Source organism: Aplysia californica, unplaced genomic scaffold (genome assembly GCF_000002075.1).
Source record: "Aplysia californica isolate F4 #8 unplaced genomic scaffold, AplCal3.0 scaffold00186, whole genome shotgun sequence".
NCBI lineage: Eukaryota > Metazoa > Mollusca > Gastropoda > Aplysiida > Aplysiidae > Aplysia > Aplysia californica.
In genome coordinates, this window is record NW_004797456.1 from 953,638 (window position 1) to 971,743 (window position 18,106).

Here is an 18,106-nt window from a genome sequence, read left to right on the forward strand (position 1 = left end):
AAGGAGGTGAGGGGGTGGAGGCTGAAAGAGGAGACGAAAGCAGACGACAGAATATTGCTAGAGAGCAGGAAAGGAGGTGAAAGGAGACAATTTTAGAGAAGAAAATTTTTCGGTCGCTACCCGGATTCAAATCCGGGACCTTTGAAGGAGAGGCCAACACCTTAACCTCTAGGCCACAAGAGCCCCCTACAGTAGTCTCCGCCTAAACGCACGCCATACAAAAGCACGCTCCGCTCAAACGCACGCTTTCGTCATCTGACTGGTTTTTTACTCTATAATTTAGACGTACAAACGCACGGTCACTCCCTCTAAACGCACGCTCCGATCCGCGAAATACGCCGCCGACAAGTTAAGCTTGGCAAGAGGAAATTTTCACGACAACCTGCACAGACTGCATAAGACAAGCCTAGAATTTACTAGAAAACCGGATATTTGGTGAGAGTGCCCCTCACGCCGTATAAAGAGTGATGGACAGTGTTTACACACCCTACTTTCCACTGACGCATAGGTCTCGGTCTAGGACTGGTCGGTTAAATGTTGGGAGGGGGGGATTGGGGGGACTGGAATGTTTTTTGATTGGTCACTGGAAATGTATCTTTGAGAGTAGGTTTCTGACTGGTGTTTGAGTGACTGCGTGTAATGTTTAGTTAAATCTAGGCCTGATGCGCGACACGCGCGAATGCCGTAAAACACTTGACACTATTGACAGGCCTCTATAGGATTTTAAAGATTAGCCAAGTAAGCCTAATCAGCTGTACTCGAAGGATTTATAACGTACTTGTTTAACGATTCACAAGAGAAAATGTTTCTCGGGGATGATTCTGCATGAATTTACAGTCGGGGGTGCTCGCTTGGAAAGCCACGTGGCTGGTCCGTTGTCTCTGTGACCATCACCACAAAGTTTCCTCTTAGGCTATCTCTTCCCGACATTTACAGTGCATATTCATTACCTTAAGTTTGTCTTTCTTCCCACCCCCCCCTCCCCATTCAAGGCCTTTGTATTCTTAACCCCTGTCGGGGAATCCTTCACAAAACAGTCACGTGTCGTCACATTATCTGCCAAAATGACCCCCTCCTTCCAAGGGAGGTCACTAGAGTAATAAGGCAATGACATGACTGCGTCCCTTCCTCCCCTTGCTAAGGTTCATGTAAACGCACGCTCCGTGTAAACACACGCTAAGGAGCCCTCCCGAGCACCGTGCGTTTAGGCGGAGACTACTGTACTAGACTTTGTCTTCTCATTCTGCCCACATCAAAGATTAAACCCCATCTCAACCATTGATGAATGACTCGATTCACATCAGAAACTGCCTGAAAAACATCATTTGAGAAGCCTGCAATCATACACTCACATGCCCATGGTTCAGTTCAGTCTCATGTACACAAGGTTTCCTCTTGAAAACCTTAGTGAACAAACCTTCACACATCACAAAACTACAACAATCAAGAATGGGAGGTCACAAACTCATCATAGATTTATCCTTTATTAATCAAATTTTCATTCAATAACAAATACAAAATATGTCAATGAACTATCATCGTATACTTCACTCAAAAGGAGCAATGACATGTGTCTCATGCAAAAGCTACACACTATAACAATTTTGTAGATTAACAAGAGGAAAAGGGAAATGACTGGGTTGTTTCTGGTTGCCAAAGACCCCATTTCAAGGGAGACTTAAACACGATAAAGCAATTTCACGAGCTCACAGGCCTTTGACACTAATGCTTGCTTTGAGACTTTACTGGGTCCGTGCAAGTAGATACAGCATTCACAAGGACAATATTTCTTTTTGGCCAATATTCCAAACTGCAGTTGTGTACAAGTCTAGCATCTTTCAGAGCACTTACATTTTACATTATTTCAAGGAGCTAAAACTGAAATAAATAAATGCTGCTTGATAATAAATATATACTCTAAACTTTGTTCTAAAACGCATAATACAATAACATGTATTATTACCTGTCACAAAAGACTGTAGTATTCATGATATTTGGAAGGGTATGTGATCAATGCTCAACTCATCCACAGCAAACCGCAAAGCCCACTCTCACTTTGTATCATACATTATCTATGAGTAGCCAAAGCAGTCAATATCATCACAGAGTATATGAATGTGAAGAAAAGGGCTGGGCATAAAAGGCTAGGTGAAGCCCCTGCCTTGTGACACATTTGTATTGCACATTCTCTGCTATGGGTACAGATATTTATACACAGACACTTTGTCCATCCCGCTCACACACAGATGCAGACGCACGTCCTCGCCCATTATGGAATGCCTATAACCAAGGAGCTCATTTCGTTTTAGAGTTTGGAAAGTTAACACAATTCACAACAAAAGTTAGATAGATGTAGCCTGCTAGGGATCAAATACACTGTATTAGTAACCAGCAACACCCCTCTTCCCAAACAAACGCACATCAAATATCATATCAGACGTAAAACATTCAATGTAGTACCTTACAAACACATGGCATGACAAGCACAGCACACATAGGAAACCTCAAAAAAGTAAAACAACTTTTTTAGCAAATATTCGAGTAATATGAGTGTATGATGATGGAACCTACATACTATTGCATCATTGAATATGTTTGTACATGCCTGATTGGGTGAAGTAACAGTATACATTTCATACTGAATGGGATCAAAAGGGCTGCAGGGGGAGGGAGCAGGAGGAAAAGGATGAAAATATACGGAGGATTGGAAACTTGTCCAATCCACACGAACGTAATGGGAAAGGAAAGGTAGGATGAATTACATAGTCCATACGATAAGAGCACCAGATAATGGCAAAAATCCACAAGGCAATTCTGTGCACAGACGGGTACAAGAGGGTACAGATAAATAATATTTTGATGATCCAGACAAACGAACAGACTTCTGACCCACTAGGTACATCCAGGTGTTCAGTAGGACTATAGACAAAAATTGAAAAGTACTGAACTGTAAATATTAAGTCAACAATGTTTCCTAAAGTATGATAATTGCTCTTACTGAATTGAACACAGTGCTATGTGGGGAGACGGAACAGAGTGCAGAAAAAAGACCATAACTGAGGGGATCTGAACAGAGTAATAAAAGAGTGAATTGAAAAGTAAAATGACATGATTTAAACATAGAAACAAAAATCCCTGTTATATGTACCATGTATCAGTAATAGTAGGACACCAAATTTATGACAAGTTTACTTTAATCTGCAGGGTTGATGACATCTGCATTTCACAATTTTCTGTCTTGATCTAACACAAACCTTACTTCACTCAGTTTTTGTTTTTCATGCTACTTTCTGGAGAAAAGGTACAGCTCGAATCCTTACATGATATATTATTTTGACAGTTTGCACAAGAAGCAAGATCAGCTTTTTAAGACTTCAATTTGTTGAGAAAGTCTGAAAGACTCAGCTCATAACCAACTGTAAAATACAATGACAGTTTTCCGTCCCTCCTGCTTCACAAAATTTATTTCAGAACCAGATTACGGTCAAGGAAAATTTCTCTTCAGATGTGCACCGCAAACACAGCACCAGCTGAGTACGGACACGTGGGTGGCTGAAGACTGAGACGAAAAGAGATTTAGGGTCGTTCCTCAGTCACACAGTACTGTTTTTAAAAAAATAATCAAGCAAGCAAAACAGCAGTTTGAACCTTCTCACTTCCCATAAACATGCTAAAAACAAAAACCAAACTTAGAACTATGTACATGGAATGTGTAACTTCTCAGTCTTCATCAGACGAAAGCCAGTAAGAATACTTGGTTTGGGACAGAAATATGGAGCGTTTGACCAGGCCCCAATACTCAACTATTATGATGATAGACAACAACAAAAAAATGACACAAGATCTCAATCATCCAACCTGCCGGTGGATGGTTGGAGCCACCAATACATTCTATTTCTGTTTTACCATGTTAGTATTCTTTTCTGGCATTAACTATCACTTTATAATTTTTTTTTGTCCCCCCCAACTCCACACACACACACAAAATGACCAGTCATGTTTATGTAATCTTCTTTAACTTAATAACTTTTTTCTTATATATTCTTTACAAGTTAGTAAACTGATACTCAGCACATGAGAGCAGGACTTACCATTTCTGACAAGTTGTGCAACTTTGAACAACACAGGGATTACAAAATTGAAAACATTCATGTATCTTAAGACCAAATGTGCTGTCTCAGCAACATTTTCATACTCAGACTTAAACAATAAGTGTATCATAAAATGTAATAAATTCCATTTCTGAACACCTATTTAAACGAAAGAACCAACAGACCAGACTTAAAACAAAGTAAACATTCCGTTTTACTCAAGAAATATTAAAAAATCAAGGGAACAAGAAGTCATTAACTTTTTATACTTTATGCAAGACAAAAATAAAGTGGTGTCAAAGGCCTGCGACAGAGACACGCAAACACAGGGATGGCACATTGCTGTGTGAAAGGCCAACACTCTCTGCTGTTGTCTGCAGGGCTGTCTGCCCCTAGAATGAATACAACAGAATAAGAATAGAAACCATACAGGACAGGGGGGTTCATCAATGAAAAAAACCCCAAAAAAGTGGCATTCATTTTTTGCTATTTCCACAAACGACAATCAGTCATGAAAAAAAACCAAACAACCCCAAGCAGGTTCTATCATACAGTCCCAATTCTCAAGGCATGATAACAATAGTCAGCAATAGTAATATACAAAATTTCATGTACATTAGTAGTTTGTGCAATGTTTTCAGCAACCAAATTCAAAGCCCATCACTTAGCAGACTTTCATGCGGTACAAATATACTACATCACATTTTAAAAACCTCTTTGTCACAGATGTCTTTCATCAACACCATACTTTTACTTGGTGCAAGCTGAAATTGATGGCAAGAGAAAAAAATCAACAACACCGTTTCATTATTCCAGAGAGATAGAATAGAGCAAACCATAGCGAGACTGTCGACATATCTTTGGTCCTGTTTCAAACCATCACAAAATGCATTATACCAACATGTACGCCCTAAATCACGCCATGTGCAAACAAAAATATATTTTACCCGACCCCATCTGCATGATATCCTATGTAGTCTGAACTAGCACACGCATCCAATCTGTTGTAAACATTCATTTTCCCTTGGTGATCAGATAATGCTTCTCATCAAACCTCTTTCGAACCCACCTTTAATCTTTATTTGTTGTTGTGCTTTCTCCTAGCACCAAAAGTTCAATACTGTTGCAATTCGCTTTATTTCAACCTGCACAAAACCACTGCTTCATCCGTAATCTCTCCTAGCACAAACTGTATTTAAAGTAGGGAACTCAACACTGGTAAGTTGAACAAACTCATAAAGATGTAGACCAACTAAATGAGCTGTTGAGAGATATCTTAAAAGGTTTTATAATCATTATATTTAGAACAGATGTAACCATGAATTAGCAGTTCAGTCAAAACTAGTATAGAATGCTATATATAACACTACAAAGGTTATCTAAAAGGCAAGACCTCCAAACTCAACATCCATCTTTCACAGGTCAGAGCCAAGCGGTGGAAAAGCCTTGAAAATGTTACAACTATCTCACAAACATAAAAAACACTGCTGTTAGAGAAAGAAAGTCATTATGACTTTTACAACAGGAACTATAATTTCAGTTTTTTATGCGTACACTTATATACCTTATTCGAGTGCAGATATGAAAACCTTACAAATTCCCCCTAAGTTCAAGTACTATCACTCACAACAAGATTGCTATAAGAAAAAAAAAGAAAGAGAAAAACCTTCAAAATCAATTCAACAGGTCTATCACATTGCAGTAATTTCATTAATTTTAAAACATACACCTACAAAGCGATGTATTCATTATTTATCAAAAACACATATAAACGCATATTCACATAACAACGCAAAAAGGCTTTGATATTGTTAGTGAAATAAGCAAAACTGTAAGTTCAAGAAGTACTGGCCCACGCTTTTTTGTAAGTGCCTTCATCCACTAACTTTCAACTACAAAAGCAATAACAGAGATGCTCTGTTCGTACTCAAAACCGAACCAAATTTCTAGAACCTAATGTACAACACGAAACGATACCAGAAGCCTAAGACTTATGTGTTTCCTGGAAAATTAGAACTTGAACTACATGTTTTGCAATTTCACAAACGATTTATACATCACACTAAATTCAAAACTTCGCTCCATTCAAACTGAGTGGTCCTTTTGATTCCCTGGCTGGAGTGCTGGACAACGAGAAGCAACTGCTGGCGATAACAGACACAGTTGTTCTATTCTTCTAGCAACATTGATTCCAATATCTCACATCAATCAATGGCTCAGTCCAGAAAACAAGCAGTTCTTTCTCACAGATTTGACTTCTTTAGTCTTCCTTTTCTTGCAAGGCTGTGATACAATTCTTAAGTAACTGCACTTGAGCCTGTAGAGACACAGAATGAGAATGAGAGTCATACAAGCTTCATCAACCCTATGGATACTTTTGGAGAAATGCACTATTCCTCTCACTTCAGGGAATCAGGGCCACTTTTCTTTCCCACATAAAAATCCAGCCCATTGCTCATCCACAAGTTTTGGCCAAAAATAGTACAATTCTTACAAATTAATACTTTGAATTGGTTCGGACTAAGCATAAAGTCAAGTTACTGCAATGAAACAGATGGGGGGAAAAAAAGCATTCACAGGAATAACCAGACCTGCCACTCTATGAAATCTAAAAATCAGGATTTTAGAGTAAAAAAATCAGGATCTGGTGAAAAAAATCGGGATCAACGGCAAATCAGTCATAAGAGGTACTGCGGGAGGGGGTCTTGGTTCCCTTTCATGAGGCAAGTATACAAGAGAAAACTTTTGCAGGAATAAGTTCACGTTTGGGCGTCTAAATAGAGGGAAAACTGAAAGACAGCATATACGTACTCCAGTCGGAGTTGGATAGACTGGTGGAGTGCAGGATGCAGTAAAGCTGAAACTCTCATAGTTTTGAAAATAGCTGACACATAACTCTAATCATCCATGCAAAAAGCCAGCGTTTTCGTACAGTAACAACGTCTGACTTCCATCCCATATCCACTCAAGGCACCCCCCCCCCCCCCGAAAAAAAGATCGCGCCCAGGTTGTTCATTTATTTTCTTTTTTCTTATTCCTTTATCCTCAATTAGTACATGTATCATGGCACGCACAGCCCAAGTGTCCAAAAAATACCCCCACCCCCTCCCCCTGGTCGTCCACACTGTTTAAGTCCCTAAAAACACCTCGACCAATGCGAACCGTGTGAACGAACTTTGTTGACCCCGACAGCCGACGGTACCCGACACACGCGCCACTCACACATGCGAGGTCATGTCACGTGATGCGAATGAGTGTTTGAAAGTTCACTGACAGGTCTTGATGATGGGCCCGACTAACCAGAACTCAGACGAAGCGCGCTTATAAAGCGACGGCAGAACAACGAATAGATTACTCTTAAAAGCCCATGTCATAATTGTTACAATAATCAGGACACCATCGGAGAATCCTGCGTTATAAAAGCGAAAGTAGATCTTGAGCGTATCCATGTCGGAATTCAAAATCGACACTACGCCGATTTTAGTTGAAATAACGAGCGTGAGGCATCTACTAGATTCGGCATAGATGCTTTAGAAAGTAGCGTTCCAAGTTCCTGCCAATAAAAAATCCAATCCGTGCTTCCAAGCAAAAGAGATTGCAGAACTTTCTATATTTTTTTCTAAGAATGGGACACAACAGACACAACGACAAAAAATCAGGATACTGGCGATCGAAATCGGGAAAATCGGGATGCTTGAGATTTGGGGCAAAAAATCGGGATCTCCCGATTAAATCGGGAAGAGTGGCAGGTCTGAATAACCCACATATAACAGTTCAATAAAAAAACATTTGCCAAAACAAAGCACCTTCATCAAAAACAATATCCCTTGATTTCTAACCGACAAATTCTAATTTAATAGAAATTCAGCAATACCCATATCTAAAAAGCAAACATCCTCTCCCCATCATTTTATGCAAGAAAAATTCTTAAATTATGCAAACTGAGCCCAAAAATGTGAAATTATGAGATTCTGTTAATTTTAACAAAGCATGATTAAGGAAAATAATCAGAAATTAAGCAAAAAATGATCAAATTTTGCTAAATTAAACATTGCATCAAACCACGGGGATAGAACATCATTACAAAACAATAACACTTACTTTTGCATGTTTCATTTCCAACTCAACAACTTCCACTAGATGTTTTCTAAAGTATGCTATTCTCCTGGTCTTGAACTCTTGAATTTCTGTGTAAAAAACATTTTTAAAACACCCAAATGAATTGAAACATTACACCTATTGACATAAGGTAGAGTTCTCAAAGCATTGCAATTTGTCTGATCCTCTAAACAAAAGCAAAAAATATACTTGGTTTGAATCTGAATGTAGTGGTACCTACCAAAGCATCATATTTAAAATCAAAACGTGTCAGTCCATATGCAAAATATGACTAGTACAATACCGTTCATATTAACCATAATGAGGATTCAAGCTGTTGATGTGGGGTCATACTTTACTGGGAATCAGCATCATAACTAATGGCCACATTTCGCTACAAATCGTTGGGAAATAGAAGTTGAAATCTGTTCTTCTGATTAGCCATGTTTGGTTCAGAGAGATTGCTTAATTAGTGAAGAAACAAAAATTGAGGATTATATTTTCTTTTGGTTTACTACTATCTTTGGATTAACAGTGTTTGGTTTAAGCGGACTCCACTGTATTACGTGTGTCTAAGTGTGTAAGAGAAAAATGTGTGAGAACATGTGTGTATGCATGTCGTTGCCTCAGAACTATTTTGTCCAAAGTACTTAACACATTACACCCTAACTCGCCCGCGAATTCCCTTACGCGCTCCATCCTGACTCGCCTGGAACCGCCCGCGCCGACCTAGCATCTTTATAAACAAAGTCTCCCCTTGACGAGACTCCAGGGGCGAGATTTTGATTTGCATAGTTATAGCAAAAAGTTTCTTCTTTCGTTTGATACCAAAAAGAAAATTTTCGGGCCAGTAGTTTTAGTATTAGAGCTGAACGAAGTGCAATCGTGTTACCGACACTTCGAAAGTGTCTCGACTTGTTGAATAGCGACACAATTGAGTCCGAAAACGGAAATAACGATGGAGATTTGAGCAAAAACAAGCATATGACTAATCAGATGGCTCAGATTTTGATGAAAACGTTGTAGCAAGAGTTTGGGGCGATTCAGATTGATCAGACGGAGAAAATCTAGAATTTAGATCTAGGGCTCGACCGCGAGTGAGAGTGACGGGTCGGACACCCCAATTGAACTAAAGTTAGAACATTTCCAATAGTTTGCGCATACATAAAGTTATATTTTTCTGAAACTACATTCAGTTTTCTTTCTTAACTTTAATTTTTTCAGGACTTTTGGAATGTGTTTAGTATTTTTCAAATGTGTTTTTTTAACGCTTGTATTCACGGGAGGTGGGTTCCTTCCCCTTGCTTAGGATCTAACAATGGACTTCCCCTCCAGACTCTTAGGGTGTAATGTGTTAAGTACACTATGGACAAAATAGTTCTGAGGTAACGATGTGTGCGTGTATCGACGGCTTAGTGTAAGACTACAAAAAGTCCATGTTAATACGGACATATGACAGAGACTTTCACTGAGCAGTCTATATGTGTATGTGCAGTGAATCACCAAACCAATGTGCCAGAGTCTGGACAATAAAGATTACTATAATCTCATCAGAAAAAAATTACCCTTCCTGTTAAGTCAGAATTTGAGTAAAGAGAAGCACATTGTCACAATAATGGGCATTCAGCACTGATGTTGTTTTCTGTGCAGCATAGGTAGAAACAACCCTCCTCCTAAATAATGATCTAAATTGTGGATATGGAGGCAAAAGAAATTTTTAACTTTTTTTTTTTTTGGTTTAGAATTAATGGAATTTATACACGGAAACAGGTTTCATTAATTTTTTTTAAAGAAATATTTTTGACATGTTAAGCCTGCTATCTGTTACAAATGAACTTTTCAAAGGCTTCTGTAACGTAAACTAATTAGAACACTCCAGACAGCTACAGACTCATCCAATTGGGACCTGCATTTACCTTTTTTGGCCACTTCAGATATTCTTTCAAATTTCTTGCAGCAATTTTCTTGACACTTCTCCGCCTAACAAAAAGAAAGAGATAGATACCGATCTTCAGATCTACTAACTATGCATTAAAAATTAACACATTAAAGCAAAGAATTTTATACATCTTTGTATGATGTTTGAAATCAGGAAACATGTAAGGAACTCAAAAATCGAAACATACATTTTATAATATGTGGTACTCTTTCAACAATACACAAAACGAGTCACACTTATTCACAGTATACATTCCATTTGCTAAACAAGTAAACTGTAAACCAACTGAAAGTAGTTAATAATCAGAACTAAGTAATTTTCAAATCTCAAACAAACAAATCGTTTATTACTTGGAATTAATCTTAATCAAACCCCCCCCCCCCCCACACTGACCCCTGAAAATTTAAAGAAGCTTTTCAAAAAGTCCCAATTAAACGATTTAATACAAATACAACCAATTAAAAAAAAAAAAACATGTCTAACAGTATACCCTGCGCAGCCAGAATCGAGCCAAACAAAACGGAAGCAATGCCGAATAGGATATTCAGAGATTAAATCAATCTTGTTCAACAGTTAACAGTTCTGAAAGGTATGTCAATATGTTTGATGTCCGACTAGTACTTATTGCTAACATGATAAGCTCCCCTCGAGCATGTTGGAAATAGATGTGTTTTTCTTAAAAAAAAATTAAAAAATGCTTAGAAAAGTGGGCCGGTTTTAGAGTCATGGTAAACCCCCCGTATCATACTTGATGTCATGCTACAGATGAGTATATACAATAGTCTCTAATACAACAAGGTGCATATATGCAGTAGTCTCTAATTCAAGAAGATGGTTGTGGGTGGTTGGTGGGTGCTCTGGTGTGGTTTGCTCTTTCTTTCCTATAAAAAAACTAATGTCTTTATCTTTCCTCCTTCTTTATTGTGTTTGTTACTCTCTTGCAACACCTCTAATCTTCAGCACTTATACGATCTAATTGTGTTGAAAGTACCGTAAAACGTTTTCTAAAAAAACAATAAGGTGCCTTCTGTCGCAATTCCACCACACAAGTTGACTTTGGCTAATATCACACTGCACTTTAAAAAAATCAAAGACATACCGCAGCAACTTCCTTGTTCTTCGTCCTCGCCTTCTCCAAAGCTTTGTTGGCGTTCTCGTAGTCCACCAGCGACCTCATCCGGCGGTACAGTAAATCTTTGGCTGCAACAGAGTCTCTCATGTAGTACCTCAACGTGTCACTCAGCTTCAAGTCTTCATCAGAGGCCACTCTGCCTTCCAGTTTCTGAAAGTCATGCAAATATGCAAGGTTTAGTATCTTAGTATCAATTTTTGTGTCGGTCCCAAAATCTCTCAGAACTTTGCCTACGAGTAAAAAAAATATGAAGCAAAGTGGCAGTAAGAAAAATGAAGCAAAAAAGAAAGAAGGCCATAGATGTACATAAATCATTTTGTTATTTGTGGGCTGCACGTCAAGCTGGGATTCAGTAGGTCCATTCCTTTCTCTTCAACCATACCTGCCACTGTATGAAATCTAAAAATCAGGATTTCAGAGCAAAAAAATCAGGATCTGGTGAAAAAAATAGGGATCAACGGCAAATCAGTCATAAGGGGAACTGCAGGGGGGGGGGGGTAAGTATGCAAGACAAAACTTTTGCAGGAATAAATTCACATTTGAACCTGTAAGTAGAGGAAAAAACTGATAGAGAGCATGTACTCGAGTTTAGAGTTGGATAGACTGGGGGGACCACAGGTTGCAGTAATGCTGACTCTCGTAGTCTTGGAAATAGCTTACACATTACTCGATTCATCCAAGCAAAAGACACTTGTTTTGATGCAGTAACAATGTATGACTTTGATTGTATACTCAAGGCAAATCGTGTCAAGGTTGTTCATTTATTATTTTTTTCTTATTCCCTTATCCTCAAATAGTACATGTATCACGGCAAGCACTTAAAGCGTAAGTGTAAAAAAAAATACCCTCACCCCCTCCCTCCCCCTGGTCGTCCCATACTGGATAAGTCCCGAAAAAACACCTCGACTAATGCAACCAGTGTGAATGAACTTTGTTGATCCCGACAGCTGACAGTCCCCAACACAAAGGCTACTCACACTTACGAAGTCATGTCAAGTGATATGAACGAGCGTTTGAAAGTTCCGACAGGTCTTAATGATGAGCCCGACTAACCATAACTCAGACGAAGCTTTCTAAGAATCGGACGCAACAGACAAAAATATCCAGGATACTGGCGATCGAAATCGGGAAAATTCGGAATCTTGAGATTTGGGGCAAAAAGTCGGGATATTCCGATTAAATTGGGATGAGTGGTAGGTCTGCTTCAACCCACCCAGAAAGGACAGAGCACAGAGTTAAGTAAACCCTATGGTAAGTTAATTAACAATATTCAACATTTATAATTTTGCACATTACAACTTTAAATTAGAAAAAAGAAAACCAGATTCCAGGACAGCTCCTTCCAATCATTTGTACATGCATACTAGACACACTTTTAAACACTTCTTACAGCACTCAAAGATTCCCCATGTTCACAATTTATCCTTAGCTGCCCACACATAAGGATTCCCTGTTCACAGTTATACCTCTAAAAACAACTGTTACATTTTTATGCTTGATATGTGACAAAATCTTTTTCTCAACTTACCCTAGCTTTCTCAAGGGCTTCTGCAACTTTGCTGAATACTCTGCAAAATAGTTCAAAGAATTTTTAATTGAAAGACAAGCCTGAGAAACTATTACAAAGAAGTACAAAATTATAATCAAAACAATGTCAACCACGGGCAACATTTTCTGTGGATGGAAATTTTTTTTTTTTGCCGAGATAAGCATTGCCATATGGAAATAATAATATGTCCATGTAAAAAATGTTTAAATGCATGCAAAGAACACCACTCAAGCTAAAGTAAACATTATCAGGCATTGTAGACAAATAAATTGACCAAAAACTGCTATGGGATCTTGGCAACAGCCACTACCTCACCTTTTTACCCCCTTTGTTCAAATCTCTGATTAAACCATATCCAACCTCAGCCTATAAATACAAAAAGTTTACATTTAAACCTCTTTTCAGGTAACCAGTTCAGAAATCCCACTTGAATAAAGGAACTGAACATCAGAAAGCCTCATGTCCAAACCATAAGCAATGAAAATGCCCTCTGACAATGGAAAATTACGTAACAAAATCCCAGGTCCATCTGCTGTACTCTGAAACAGGCACTTTATCATTTTCCAACACCTGTTTTCTGCTAGACACACAGACACACAGAACTATACATGATGGGGGGGGGGGGGGGGGGGGGGGGAATTATATTAGTTATATATGTGAAGCTAGCTGACCTGTCAAGTTCAGTATTTTCAATAGTTGCTAGTTGAACCAGTCCAGTTGAAATCTGGATGTATGAGTCAGCCACATCTGAAAAAAAAAGGCAAATAAAATAATTTTCAGCTAAAAATTTAAACATAGTAACGCTATGTACATTGAAAACAGCAGACTTCCACCACAGATGAGTAGCTAGGTACTTTATGCCAAATCACTGCCACTGTTAGGTAGGTACAAAGGAGGACAAAAGTAAAACTGCAAGGAAGGAGGAAGGGCAGGGAGAACAACAGAGTTCATTGACTGACTGACTTCAGTACCGAATTTGGCTATGAACATCTTGGACAGCGTCAGTACAATAACCCAAAAAATCAAGGGGGTAGGAAGAAGTAGGGAAGTGGCCCTTTGTACAGGTGACTGTTAGAGCAGGTCTGACTGTTTTGTTTGTTTAGTATAGGGTTTTACGGCGCTCGCAACTGCATACGGTCATATGAGCGCGCGGGACACACCTAATACTTTTTCGTTGGTAGGAAATTTTGAATTTTGCCCGGGTGGCGGCCGAAGCCTACTCTTATCGATTTTAGACCACCAAGGGATCTTTAACGTGCGCAACTTGCACACGGGCCCTCCGAGATTTTTCGCCCTTGTCCGAGAAGGCTAGGTGTAGATCTTTCCTACCAGAAGATCAGGGGTGTGGCAGAAAGACAGCAGTTAGGAGGAGCCAAGGAGTAGCAGTAGAAAGGCTGCAGAAAGAGTCAGGAGCCCAGAGGAGGGGGCAAAGGAGGTGAGGGGGTGGGGGCAGAAAGTGGAAATGAAAGCAGACAACAGAACATTGTTAGAGATCAGGAAAGGATGTGAAAGGAGACAATTTTAGAGAAGAAAATTTTTTGGTCGCTACCCGGAATCGAACCCGGGACCTTTGAATGAGAGGCCAACACCTTAACCTCTAGGCCACGAGAGCCCCCCGGTCTGACTGTGATTTGATTTGAAGCATACAAATATTTAAACAAATTAACACAAGCAAAGATGATTACTAAACACAACGACACACCGACACTCACTCTTGTGGACTTTGGTCATTCTGTCTGACTTCCCTGTAGCATCCTTGATCTTGTTGTGGTACTCCACCAGAAAAACTCTCTCAGACTCAAAGAATTCATCCACATCCTGAAACAAATGAAAAAAAAAAGGTTTTTAAAAAAAAAATTTCAAGATATCTTCAAGGCCTGGCATAGGGAATAAAGGAAAATCTGACAAAGCGAGTATTCGACATGTCAAGCAGGGATAACGAAAGTAATTACACCATCATGACTACCAAGGTTTGTATGTATGTATGTATGTAGTATAGGGTTTACGGCGCTCGCAACTGCTAAGGTCATATGAGCGCGCTACCAAGGTTTAAGGCTTGTAGGTCTCATTGACTACTTGATGAACAAACATTACTTGAAGGTTTTCATAGAAGATCTCAAGACAGCCAAACGCATTTTGCAACATACAATGTGATACAACTACTATATCAGCATTAATCTGTACATGTCTCAAGACATGAACATACCATCCTTTTATTGGTTAAAGTTTACTATGCTGCTGTTGTTGTTATATATAGGTCTAATGCTACATAAAGATATGTAAAAAGGTCGCATGATCTTTGACAGGACATTGAATGCAATTAAACATTTGTGAAGGGTGCTGACAAAATGAATTGCTTCTCGGATTCGAGACCTATGGATATAGATATGTCATGCTTACAGGTGAAGATTTTACACTTTATATGTATGAAATAATGAAAGGTCTATTATACTTAAAGAATACGGCTTCAATAAAAAAAATCTACAAATTTGACTGTAGTATCGATTTTTGGCCAATATCTCCATTTGTGGATTGCGGGAAGTAACTCATTTAATCAGCATGCCTCACATTTGTGTTTAGCTGCAGAGGAAAAACAGAAAGTCAAAGTTTATGATAAAAACACATATGCTTAACTTCCTAAGCTGGTCATTCACAAACTCAGTGCCTCTAATCAGAAGAAATTTTGTTTGTTTGTTTGTTTTTGTAAGTGTTTTACGGCGCTCGCAACTGCATAAGGTCATATGAGCGCGCGGGACACACTAAACTTTTTCAGTTGGTAGGAAATTTTGAATTTTGCTCGGGTGGCGGCCGAAGCCTACTCTTATCGATTTTAGACCACCAAGGGATCTTTAACGTGCACAACTTGCACACGGGACCTCCGATATTTTTCGCCCTTGTCCGAGAAGGCTAGGTGTAGATCTTTCCTACCAGAAGATCAGGGGTGTGGCTGAAAGACAGCAGTAAGAAGAAGCCAATGAGTAGCAGTAGAAAGGCTGCAGAAAGAATCAGGAGCCCAGAGGAGGGGGCAAAGGAGGTGAGGGGGTGGGGGCAGACAGAGGAGACGAAACAGACGACACAACATTGCTAGAGAGTAGGAAAGGAGGTGAAAGGAGACAAATTTAGAGAAGAAAATTTTTTTGGTCGCTACCCGGATTCGAACCCGGGACCTTTGAATGAGAGGCGAACACCTTAACCTCTAGGCCACGAGAGCCCCCCGAAGAAATTTTTAAAAATTAAAAAATACAGGAACAAAAAAGAGAAAGCAATCCATTCCACAGACCTTTTGTCCAGAGATCATGACTTCATCTGCAGACTTGGTAATGCTTTTGAAGAATCCTCCAAGCTTTTCCTTTTTGTTTTTGCCTCTCACACTCATCTGTGAACGACATAAAGAAAATTTGTTAGTGATGGCAGTTGAAAAAAACAAACCCACATGAATAAAAACAAAAGTATAGTTCATACTTTAATTCATCAGGTCAGTTCTGTTTCTGAAGAATATGAAACATTAAGTATTTAAGTTTTCAATACCATAGGGTCATTTTTAGAGACTAAATATTAGCCACAACATAGGCTACTAAAACTTTTTAACTTTTTAAAGTCAACGTCGAATTTTCCAACACAAAAACAATCCTGGGCATTGACACTTTGAAACTAAGTGGACAACAACTTTACCAGACATTCATTTTCAATAGTTTAGTATCAACAAATCTATTATAAATATTTAAGAATATATACTGAGGGTAAACTATTAAAAAAACAATATAATGTAAAAATTATTACCTGGACTCAGTTCGAGGGTTACTTCTACAAATCATTTCTTTTCTTAGTGAGTAGAGACTTTCTAACATCACATATTGCCAAACAGAACTCATTGATTACTTTAAGACTTTTCTGGCTTGACCCTAACTTCATTTTTCACTAAACTAACAAATTACAAACTCATGACACAAAATTAGAAAACCCAACAAAAGTTTAGTTGAAAGTCTTACATCTCCACTGAACTCAAGGAAGACTTCAAAGTTGACATCGTGCCTGAGGACGGGATGAGCCGCCAGCCTCTGCAGGAACACCTCGTGCATGGCAACGGTCTTTTTGAAGGTTGCCAGATACTCTCTGGGGAAAGAGAAATCCACCAGCCATTTAACAAATATGAACTTAGAAAAGAGGCAGTAAAAACGATTCTAAAATATTCAGGTGACATGTTAAAATTAAATGTACCAAAAGAAATCACCATGATGAAAGAAGGATACAAAATAACTCAACATCTCTAAAAAATATAACAAATTTAATCAGTTTTAACTAAGAAGAATCAAGCTCGTCTAGACATATATACAGCATACGCACAGCCCAAAACAATAAAAATTCTTTCAAAGAAAAGAAAACAAAATCCCAAACATGAGCTCATAGCTGCTCCTGCACTAAACAATGAGGCAAAACTTTCCTGGATTGAGCATGTACTTCAAGAAAATTTACAGAGACATGTTAACACATATTTTAAGTAGCGATACTGAATCACATTTTGTATGAGGGAAGCAGAATGCATACTCACGCTTCAAGCTCTTGCTTCATTTTTGTGAATTCTTCCTTTGTCATCGTTCCCTCTCCTTCTCCAAGTCTTTGAAGTTTCTCTCGAGAGGCATCGAAGTCCGGTTTTGGCGGTGCAGGGGGTATCTAGGCATGGAGTAAAAATAGATATATCAAACTTGAGTGCATAAGTGGGTTGTAGTCTACAACAAGTCAGCATGAGACAAGTACCACATTTTGACAAGCAACAGATTTGATTAGAAAAATAACAGAACCCCCCAAATCTCTAATCCCTTTGCGTCCACGTCTTCCTTCTCCTCCTCCCCACTCACATAAGATTGAAAGAATCCAGAAAAGCCGCCTTCTTGGGGAGGACAAAGCCCATTCCTCCAGTGTTGAAGACCTCCTCAGCCAAGGCGTAGGTCTCGCAGTCGTTGAGAAGGACGTATTCCAGCTGAGATTTGTCCGTCATGTAGGCGGTGTCGCCCTCCAACACGTATTGGAGGGCTTCTTCGTTACTGGTGACCACAGGCATAGAGCCCATCTTGCGCCAAACATCCTTGTAAATCTCATGTGTGGCCTCCTGTATTTTGCGTGGAACGGACCAATAGATAAAAGTAATCTGGTCAGATTTCCATTAATGAATAATGGAAAGGTTTGGTTTGTTCTAGAACTAAAAGGTAAGGAAAACTCAATAGATTTGTTGAGCAGGTAGGAATCCATCAATGAAATGGATTCTCTCTCTCCCTCTCTTTCTCTCTCTCTCTCTCTCT

General features: G+C 39.0%; 1 protein-coding gene across 1 annotated transcript in view; it reads right to left on the minus strand.

Annotated features, from left to right (window-relative positions):
• Positions 1 to 1,468: 1,468 nt before the first annotated feature.
• LOC101847958 (sorting nexin-6) overlaps positions 1,469 to 18,106 on the minus strand; it is a gene marked incomplete in the record, with an annotated part of 26,817 nt that continues 10,179 nt past the window's right edge. The window contains 10 exon segments of the mRNA XM_005098560.3: positions 1,469 to 6,408; positions 8,193 to 8,278; positions 10,106 to 10,169; positions 11,228 to 11,410; positions 12,789 to 12,828; positions 13,481 to 13,556; positions 14,522 to 14,627; positions 16,090 to 16,185; positions 16,799 to 16,922; positions 17,359 to 17,480. Coding sequence (XP_005098617.2) covers positions 6,352 to 6,408; positions 8,193 to 8,278; positions 10,106 to 10,169; positions 11,228 to 11,410; positions 12,789 to 12,828; positions 13,481 to 13,556; positions 14,522 to 14,627; positions 16,090 to 16,185; positions 16,799 to 16,922; positions 17,359 to 17,480 — 954 coding nt within the window.